At 40.4% G+C, this 10,644-nt stretch overlaps 1 protein-coding gene across 4 annotated transcripts; it reads right to left on the reverse strand.

Annotated features, from left to right (window-relative positions):
- Nucleotides 1-3,268: 3,268 nt before the first annotated feature.
- Nucleotides 3,269-10,551, reverse strand: CENPQ (centromere protein Q). 4 transcript variants are annotated; one of them, XM_009288962.2, is made up of 9 exons: nt 10,517-10,551; nt 9,543-9,698; nt 8,761-8,818; nt 7,947-8,061; nt 7,614-7,682; nt 6,243-6,372; nt 5,847-5,966; nt 5,492-5,569; nt 3,269-5,004 (listed from the first exon to the last, which is right to left on the reverse strand). In XM_009288962.2, the coding sequence occupies exons 2-9, from the start codon at nt 9,693-9,695 to the stop codon at nt 4,876-4,878; spliced, it is 852 nt and encodes a 283-aa protein (XP_009287237.1). In that variant the 5' UTR covers nt 9,696-9,698; nt 10,517-10,551; the 3' UTR covers nt 3,269-4,875. The 4 variants fall into 4 exon arrangements, with proteins under 4 accessions (XP_009287237.1, XP_009287236.1, XP_019330107.1 ...); XM_009288961.1 differs by having other exon boundaries at nt 9,543-9,669; nt 10,429-10,534; XM_019474562.1 differs by having other exon boundaries at nt 10,391-10,534.
- Nucleotides 10,552-10,644: the final 93 nt, after the last annotated feature.

The following is a 10,644-nucleotide window of genomic DNA, read 5'->3' on the forward strand; positions in this document are numbered from 1 at the left end:
AAAAAACAAACAAACAAAAAACCCAAGAAGCAATAAAACTGTATCTTCACTCAAAAAGTCCAAGGAAAGAATTAAAATCCTAAGGTTTCTCAGAAGTACCACATCCTTCATCCTCTCTTTTACCTCTTAAATGTGCACCAGTTAATCTTAAAAGCATTTCCCTTTGCTGCAGTTCATTATAAATCTTAACATGCCTTACAAATTATTGCAGCCGTCAAGTATCCACCTTACTACTAACGAACATCTTACAAGCAGCCACCTCTCAGGATCACAGATGGAGAATAAATCCTGTAGCGGGGGGCTAGGTGGTCAGCCATCCTCAGCTCCCATGTTTGCTTATTAGACCCTGTATGGCTACTACAAAGGTACTGATCCAACAGACAGATCACAAGTAAGACAACAATCAGGTGTTGCTCAATCTGATTTTCCTATGTTTTTAAAGGAAATAAAAAGCACCCGCATACTATAAATGTTGAAGGGTCTTAGCATTGATGACTTATCTTGTCAGCACTATATATTAACCTTATAGTTGATCTTCTACTGCAAGTTCGTCAAGGAGTCTTTCCAAGATCACTGCTTGGAAAGAAAAAGGCTTCTATTCACTTAATACAATGGGCCAATATGGCCATTTTCTTACTTTTTTTCATTCTACAGGTTGCACAGCATGTATTTTTTCCTAAAGGCTTTTGCATCTCGTAACTTGAATCTTCCTTCCAGGCTATGTTTAGGTTTCAAACATTTAGTCCAGTTTCCAAGTGACAAGGCTTTGTTTAACAGAGAAACAACTCAACAGTCAGCACTAATTGCCTCCTGTCGTTGTCCTCAGCAGACAGATTTAGGGTTGAATAAACCACAGCATTAAGCAATACACGTACGCAGGCAATCTGCTCCCCAGGTCATGGTAGAGGTACACGAACAGAGCAATATAGTGAAGCTCAGGCTGCCCCACTAAGACACCTGTGCATCAGGAAAATATCTTCCAGAATCTATGTGATCCACCATCAGCCTCAAACCCTTCCCTTGTTCCTTGTCTTGCTTCACCAAACATAAAAATTTAAAAAAAAAAAAAAAAATAGCCCTTTCTATGATCACATGTGCGTATTTACCTTTATTGAAGCTTAAACTCCATTTTCTCACCACATTCACAGGGAAAATTGCCTCTGCGTCACAGCGCATCAGTATGCATGTAACTATATCTAAAGGCAGCGTTGATACGCGTTTGAATACACAGCTACTTGTACTTAAGGACAGTTCTTACATCTTCTCTCTATGAAGTGCTTTCAGATTGAAAACAAATATCGCACCAATAGATGACCTGATTGCTTACCTGCTCTCAGTCTTGTCGCTCGTCCTTCCAAATTGCAGTAAGCTTGAAGATAGGAGACAATAAAATGCATCCACTTTGTGGCTGCTTCTGCGTGAGGAATGACGAGTCCTTGTCCAGAATCTTAAAACTGTAAAATATAATTTGATTGATCAAAATTGTTCTAAACTGGTATGTTGTTCCTAAAAGCTTTATTCTTTCTTTCCTTTGGGGAGCATGGAAATAAAAGCCAGAGCCAGCCGCACCTTTGGAGTAGGAGGGACTCTCTAAGCAGAGTTAATGAAGCGTCAAAAGGCTTGTTCAAGAGAATAGGCTCTAACAAGAACCTTTAATTTTTTCAGTAAGACATTTAATCTCTTTGCATTCATACCAGTGAATGATCTGCTTTGCACATAATCACCCTTCTTCTTCTCAGTGGTAGTGAAATTAAAGTGGTCAATTCTCATTCGCAGTGCCAAGCTTCATACCATGGGGGAATTAAGAGCCTGAGATAAACCGAGACACGTTCTGCCCAAGAGAGAAGCTAAGAAAAGCTAAGCAGCCCCAAGCATCATTTTGAGGTGGCAGCCCTGTTCACCCTTCGCCCGGTTTTTCATTTGTCCTAGACAGTCCAGTTTGACAATGCTAAGCCATATTGCCCTTTTGATTTGGACTTGGTAACGTACAGCACGAGGCAGAAGAGTCAATAGAGAAGGAACATTGAAGTGTTATGGGAGAGCACATAGAGAAAGATGCTTTGAGCACGAGGCAGTTGATATGGGATATGGATTGATATTCCTGCTGTATCGTAAGAAATCTGTAGCTTGTAACTTACCTACTTGAAACCAAGGTTTGTGAAACTGAAGAGTTTCAGATGCTCCCAAGTCAAATCACACAAGTTCACAGCTCCACGCGCTCAGATCAACAGTGAACCTTCTCCTAGGAGAGTCGTCTAACCTCACCAGAAACCAAAATCTGATCATTCTGCAGCTCTGCCCAAGGGTATCCACCATCAAATAAGTTGAGCTAAGACCACCTCCTAAAAGTCTGGGTTTATGTTCCTGTTTTATGTTGTCCTGTTTATGTGGGCATGACAACCCCAAAGTAACAACATCCACAGCCAGCCAGGCTATCATAAATCACCCAATGTCAGGGAAAAAAATAAAATGAAAATAATTATGGCTTGCGTCTGTAACTATCTAGCCCTGTAAGGCAGTACCTCCGTTGCTAGTGACACCTTTGCACTGTGTTTACAAGGCCTCAGGATTGAGGCTCATCAGGTGCTCCTTGAATGTTTTTTTTTTACCTAGCTGTGTAATTTAGCATTTCCTCTAATTGACCGGGTGTCTATGAATAATTACTTTATTTTTGTTATCTTTGTATGGTACAACCAGAGTTTTATACAGACAGCAGTAACAAGCAGTATGTCCAATGAGGTATTTATGACCAACCTAATGATGTAGTATAGAGAAATACAGGCAGAGTATGACAGCAGAGGCCTTGAGAAATGGAGATACGGGATGCGGTGCAGAGAAGTACAGGTATGGGGTGATAAGCGATGGGGCACGGGAGAGCGGTGAGGATGATAAGAGATGAGGCTTGGCATGGGAGACCCCTCCGCTACAAAGAACTCACCAACAATCAGCTCAGGAAATACTGACCCGTAGCTGGACAAAACTGGTTTTAGGAGTAAGAAAGAAATAGCACCTAATATACATAAAAGGTATTATGCGCTCCCCCCCGGGGAGTGCTTCCTCTTTGCATTTAAACAGTATTTTGAGCGTAACACATTGCAATCTAAACAACTAGATTTGGAAGGAAGGGAAGAGACCACAGATCTCAATTCCAGGAGCTGACCACATCGGAATAATTGCAAAAGGTCTTGTAATTACAGCCTTTCCTGGGGAAACACAGAAAATGCTGCAAATAATAGCTAAGAAAAAATTCATCCTACTTCAGTACCCTGTCTTTCAGTGCCAGCATCTATGATTAAAAGTACATCAATGATGTTCAACTTTGTCCAAGCCATTTAATTGCCTCTGATGGACACACACTTCAGAGATTTGTTTACTCCTTTTTCACATCTATTTGTACACTTGTGCTTGCACAGAATCTTCCAGCACTGTTACACAGAGTACCTTACTTAAAGAACTTGCTGTCTAGCCACCAAACTGGCTATTCCCTCATTCCTACGTTGTAAAAAAGCAGCGAGTAACCAATCCCTACTCAATGCTTTCATGAAACACCTTACATCTTTATTATTTCCTTCTTCAGGTATCTATGTGGTTGACGAAGTTCAAAACCCACATAGTAAATTGCTGGCAAGTAAGTCACCCTTAATGAAAGCAAAGGAGCGTATCCTAACTTAACAAAAATTAAGCTAGCTGGCATGCAGGAAAATCATTAACCCATAAGCTGGATTAAATTACTTTGGGGTAGTGGTTATGTCAGTAAGTGACCACTCCCCTCGTCGAGTGACCAAAAATTTGAGAAATATTTCTACATATTTTAACACTTTTTCATGTGATTCAGTACAAAGCAAGCAAGTACTTAGTCTAGTTTTCCTGATCCTACGTGTAGCAACTACAGAGAGGCTTTTAACCTCTCATAGGAGAATAATTAGCTCATGTCTCATTAAGAGTACCAGCAGCTTGTAAACAAAAGAACAACTGTTTGTGTGGTAAGTCAATGTAAAGAGCGCTGCTGTCTTCTAGCCTATAATTTGACTGTAGAAAGCACTTTATAATACCTGAATCTTTTAAGGGAGAAGGCTCTATCATGGAAAAAATAGAGGGGAGATTAAAGTACATAGGAAATTAAGTCAAAAGTCTATTTTCCTTTCTCTAAAGCTGAAGAATATCTGGCAGCTAACGAAATATAAGGTGAGTACACAACTCTGAGATTAGAGCTTTGCTCTATAATGTTTTCACTAGCTTTCCTCAACCATCTGGATAAACCAGGTGTAAATGTCTTTTTTTTTTTTTAAGCAGTGAATATGAAAATGTAAAAAAAATTTGATAAAAATTATTGAATTTCCTGCCATGGAGGTTTTTTATTAAAAAATGGTAAGAAAGTTGAAGAGGGGATTTGCAACTAAGCATTAGGTAAGCATATTTTTACTACGTGTTTCCAGTTTAAAGAGAATTTAACTCCAAAAGAGAAGTTAGTTTGGTAAGAGATACTGCCTTCACCGTTAGAGACGTGATATAAAACTCCAAATACAATGGAACAGATTGCCTTATTCTATAAAAATGCCCAAATAAGCCCAGGATCCATTTCCCTCCCTTACTCCTAAGACAGTATATATCACTATTAGAAGTCACCACAGCTCCAAAAAACTGCCCGCAAAAAACCTTGATCACTCACTTAAATCACCAGAGTCCCAGAATACATCTACAGATTTATATACCAATATTCATAGAAAATGTTTTAACAGAAATTCAGCAGTCACAACAGTAAAGCCATTAGGAAGAAAACGCTGTTTCCATGATCAGCACCCTGCTGCTCTACATTAACACAGAGTGCTGGCTTAGGTCATACGGAGTCTCCTTTGAAGAAGATATTTCGGTTTCTCAAAGGAAGTCCACCTTTGCATAGGTCTTTTCAATGAGGGTTAACATGTTCTTCAAGTCAGCTGACTGCTGAATAGTGTTCATATCCTTTAAAAGACCCTTCTGATTTTTTATCTTCAAAATTTCTTCCTAAAGAAGGAAAGAATAATAGACAACAAATAAAAAACAGCTTTCCCCGAGTCCAACAGAAATTTCATTTTCATGCAGCCTAGCTGTACCTGAATAAAGCTAAAATAAAAAGGATTTGAAGACACAGAACGAGACAGTATTCCTTCCACCAGTTACAGAGAGATGTATTTCAGAACTGATTACAGGTTCCCTAGGACCACAGGTTCCTAGGGAAATTACATGTCATCCTTTAAATTACAGGTTTTCTTGGGTTTTGTTCTGTTTTTAAAACATAAGCATATAGTTCTCAATGAAAAGGAAAAAAAGAAGAAAAAAGAGAAAACATCAGATATTTCAGAATTGCTCCTTCTGGCAGAGGTTAAGTGATAAAAGCAGATTCTGTTGCCTTCAGAATTGCTCCCTCTGGCAGCGGTTAAGTGATAAAAGCAGATTCTGTTGCCTTTCTTCTCATAGCCAAGGTGTCTCTGAAAATATATTCCATGCTCACCTGCAAAGTGGGTGCCTGGAAGCTGCGCCTGGGGAGTTCTGGAAGGTGGAGTGCTCCACTGCCGTTTTCCTGGAATACCTAGAAGGGGAAAAAGAGGGAGGGGAAGGGGGGGGCGGGGAAAAAACAAACCCCAAACCCAAACATCAGGCACACAAGTAGGAAAATAAACTGGCTATCATGATCCAACTTCTGAAAACTAAACTGCTTAATTTTGCAACTGAAGTTGGAAAGATTGAAAAGATACACTCCCAAAGGCAAATAAGGCCTTCCTTATACGACGCAGAAACAGCTTGGGTGCGATAGCTCTGGAAGCATATTCTCCTTAGAGGAATGCAGCAACAGCCATTGGAAATACCTTCCTGGCCTTTTTTTCATCTTCCTCTAACTGGTTCTTGAGCACCTGGATTTTGTACTGCAGTTGCTGTATAGTTTCTTCAATGCGTTCTGCTGATCGCTCAGCTTCATTTATTTCTTCCTAAGACAAAACAGACACAAAAACAGAACAAAATTTGCCTTAGAGATGGTGAGCCTTTTGCATATAAGATACTGATAATCAGCATCAGATCAGTCACTGAAAAACCATCCAAAAAGATACACTGCTTTGTGGCAAAGGTGGGTGACAATGATAAACAGTGGACAACTCCTCCGCAACAGCGAAGGTATAGCCACCAGACCGTCTGCTAAACAGTTACAACACACCGAGCAGCAGCAGACGGGCAAGACATTTTCCTCCCTTCCTTGCCTTTCATACCTGCAATTGTACCAAAGACTCTTCATTTGTCTCAAGCATTTGTTTCTCTGCCATTTGAAGGCTCGGGACATTCTTCAGGTTGCTCAGCTTCCCTGGAGGTACCTTTAAAGTCTTGAAAACTCTCAGCACCCTTTATTATAGAAAAAGGAAAGCATGAGTTGTTCGGAGTTCTTCGCAAAACAAAAAGAAAACTGATTAATGACTTCACTGGGGAAAAACTAAACTCAGTTTAGTCCAATTGCTGCCAGCGAAGTAAAAGGATCCAGACAGGAAGAAAAGCTGTCTTGAATTGTTTTCCAAAATCACGTGGAATAGATGTCTAAGGAAGGAACCAGGAACAAGAAATCCCACCGTTCTAACCTTTGCTATTACACTGACGTTGTGTGGTTTCTATCCCATTGACCTGTACACCCCCTGACTATAAATTGACATTAACTAGTATTTTCCCAGTTCTGACCTTTCTGCTTTTCAAAGTAAAACTAAGTTCTAAAAGCAGCATTTTTAACCGCTTCCAAACAAAGATCATTTCAGTAAAATCTGTAAATGCTTTTGTGAAACATGATATGCCAGAGGAATAGTTTTAGCTTGCTCTCAAAGGTCCTGATTCTGAGGAAGGCTTGAATTCTTCCAAGTTGGATCTGTCTGTTACATACACCAAACTGCCACAATTTCCATGCATCTCAGATGAGATTGCAGGAGTCTGGCAACTTCAGAAATTAAACATGTCACAAATTAAACATTATTAAAAAAACCAAAACAAAACATTTACGAAAAACTAGCTCCTCACGTTTGAGCCTTGAGGCACTGTAAGAACAAAGAAAGCAACATATCAACATAGAGCCTGAGCCTATAAGAGCCTGGAATACCGACACACATGCACACAAAAATTCTCAGACACTCAAGCATATGTAATTACTCCCGCAATGACATAAAAAAAAGCTACAAGTTACGCCCCAACAGAAAATTTCAATTCTCCTTGAAGAAACTTCAACAGTCAGAAAATGAATTAGCTTTTAAGAAAATGTAGCTGTAACTTCCCCCACCACTATCATAAAATGATAACAAAATAAATAGCTGCCCACAAATTTAAACCCTGTATAAAGAGTACAAAGCTGATTTAAGGAGCTCTTAAGAATACCTCCTAGGTTCTGTTATGCATATAGAAGTAGTTAAAGTGGGTCTTTCAACAACTCTTGCTTGTCCGCTTCAATCAAGGTACCGTCAAGATATTTCCCTCCTTTATTTTTTATCAACTCTCCCTTCCAAGATTTCCTAAATGTGATTGCTCCCAGAAGCAATTCTGTAAGCATGGTACAAAACAACATCCTTTCTCTCCCTCTTTTTTTTTTTTTTTAAATTATAATTTCTTACCTGTCTTTCAGTAAATTGAGGTGCTTCTGAACATCATCTTTCCTCTCACTTTGTTGGCACAAAACAGATCTGGAAAGAAAATAAAGGCAGAATTTTTATCGCAAAGCCTGCAAGCACAGAGAACACATCAAGTGAAGTGAACACAGTCAGAACTTCTCTAGATAAAAATTTCCAACTTCAGATAGAAAGTGTTATATTATACCAGACAAAATATACACAGCCAGCCATATTGCCCAAAAAAGCTCCAAAGCTTTTCCAGTTCAAGCAATGTTATGATTTTTACTTTATTCCTTGTGGAAACAAAGAAGAACCACCAGGATATTTGGCACTTACAGTATTACTGAATCCATTACAGTTTCCAGAAACTGCCTACTACTCTCTGAGAGAGTCTGCCAAGATCCTATTTTAGCACTGGTTAGCTTCACCTTTTCTGAAGAACCTTTTTCTCCTGTTAACACAAAGGAAAAAAGGAAAAGATACGATTTGTCAAACCTGGATAGACAGATTTGCGACTCACTTCAGTCAGATCGTAGTCAAAACGGTTAAGATTTTTCTGTGTCAGAAAACTATCAGGTCAAATCTATCCACATTAGGTGGTACTTACTATTTGCAAGTCACAAGTCGTCTAAAAAGCACAAAATAGAAAAGGTTCTATCTGTTTAGAATGAAACTGCTGCAAGAAACTTTCCCAAAATCATTGGCAATACAAGTGAGAAAACCCAGAATGAAATAAAACAAAGAGTGGGAATATACATAAGCGAGAAACTCAATGCAGCAGGGGCCTCATCTCGTTTTTATGTTCAATACGACACATGCCAGTCTTAAGAGAGAAGGTTAACAGAGAAGACAATGACCTCTGAAAAGAAAGTTAAAATGTTGTGGGTGCTTGTGGTTGAATTTTACAAGAGAAGAACACTTCTTGCAAACAAAATGTGTGCATATACAACACGATACGAACGCCCACTGGCTAACGACTGTACTGCGAATACGCGCTGTTACTGTTCAGAAAGAAAACTTTGAAACTTATTTCAGTGACATCTCACACATCTATGATTTCAACACAGCAGTTACTACTTTTACTGTCAGTGTTTTGGAAAAACAAGACACACAGGACAAGACAAGACATAAGGAAAGAATACAATCCTACCTGCAGGGGAATAGTCCCCATGTTCCTTAGCTTTCCTTTTGACTGTCTGAGTGACCTGCTGAAGAGAAAAAATTACAGCAAATGTGGTAATTTTGAAACTGCTGTGCAACCATTCATCTACTACTAGCAACCCACTATAAAAAGGCCGTGAAAGCACTGACAGAGGTCTACTGACGCTGACCAGAAAAAAGGCTTTTTGAACTGTGAAACAGGAATTCATCTCAAGGTTAAAGAAAGCAATTCACTCTTGATTCCTCCCATTCCAAGAATGAGGTAATGAAATAAGAAATGCACGAGACGTTTGGATATCCAGCCACATCTGGAGATCACGCCGTTCACAAGTTCAGTGGTTAAGCAAGCTCTCTCCAACAGAAAGCTGCCTAGGCCAGTCCCGAGACATGCAGAGAATATTTTCCAGAACTGAGTAAACGTCACCTGAGCTGAACGAACCCTGACTTTATCACTCTGTTCAAACAGATGCTATGCAGCTCTTCAGAACTCCACAGCCAGCTTGCCTTTTTATTAATCATCAGGCAATGCTTCCCTCTACTTGTCACAGGCACACTAGCACACAACTAGAAATTCTGGAAACCAGGGAGCAGCTAAGGCAGTGGGTCTCAAAAGAGCTGTTCACACTGGACATTTCCTCAAGAGGACTACTTTTAGTTAATGAAATATTCTCTATAAATTCCAGTAAAAAACTGGACAAAAATACCTTTTTTTTTTCTTCTTCTCTCTCTTTGATTACTTTTCTAATTTCTTTAATCCAAAATAGTTATTACCTTTCTTTTTTGACCTTGTTTTCTTCCTTCTCCATCTGTTCCCTTTTTTTTGCTGGAAGGCCCTTGTCGATTTTGTGATTTAAACTTTTTTTTTGCAGATCCCCCGCCAGTGGTCTCCCCCATTTTACTGGAAGATGCGTGGCGGCGTTTCATGATCTGTAAACCAAATGGAACAGGAGGAAACAAAACCAAAATTAAAATCCAGCGATTATAATCCATACAGTACAAACCACACATTAACAAGCAAAACGATGGAAATACCCCGTGCTAAATGACCCAAATGCCTGCATATTTGCTAGCCCAAAGCCTAAGATATTTATCTAAGTGCAGGATCACAAAAAAAGCATCCCCATTTGCCTTTTAGACAAGTCTTTCCGTGTTCCACATCTCTTTCTAAATGGAAAGCCAGCACGTCTGTACGCCAGAGAGCAGCAATGGCAATTCAACGGTAACCGCACTGAGAATAGTCTAAATGTCTTCTTAAAGGCCTCCAACAATAGTAATTCTTTATCTTTTTAATGCAGTTCAGTGCAGGCATCCCATTACCAGAACCTTCTACCCCAGCACCGAACCACAGTGTTCCTTGCTGCAGTTTACACCTTTAAAAGTTTCTTTTCTTACTCACTATAGAGATGGAGGAAAAAGAAGGTCACGCAGACGACAGTAATCGTTACACCCCACTAGCCTTCTCTTTTCTAAGCACAACGACTCAGACGTGCTCAGTTTTTCTCATCCCCTCAGGCCACTTCTTCCCGCACGCAGAGGCCACTGTCACGGCTCGTCAGGCGACAGTCGCGACCGACACCGGGTAAATAAGTCCTGCCTCTCCCCCCGCCTCCAATAACTACCAAAATACGGGGGCCGTGGTCTGCTTCTCAGGGCACACCTCAATGGGCAAGCACGACGGCTCGCCATGTCGCCGTGTCGCGACAGCGTCCGGACGCGACTCGGGTGGGACAGCATTTGCAACGTACCTCAGTGTGCGAGGCGCGGACTACAACTCCCGGCATGCAACGCTGTGCGCCACGGCCGTGCACCGAGCGAGACGCATGCTGGGAGTTGTAGTCTTCACCACTCTTGCCTGCCCCCCCCCCCGCACCCC

The sequence above is a fragment of the Aptenodytes forsteri genome, unplaced genomic scaffold, assembly GCF_000699145.1.
Source record: "Aptenodytes forsteri isolate BGI_AS27 unplaced genomic scaffold, ASM69914v1 Scaffold57, whole genome shotgun sequence".
Classification (NCBI taxonomy): Eukaryota; Metazoa; Chordata; class Aves; order Sphenisciformes; family Spheniscidae; genus Aptenodytes; species Aptenodytes forsteri.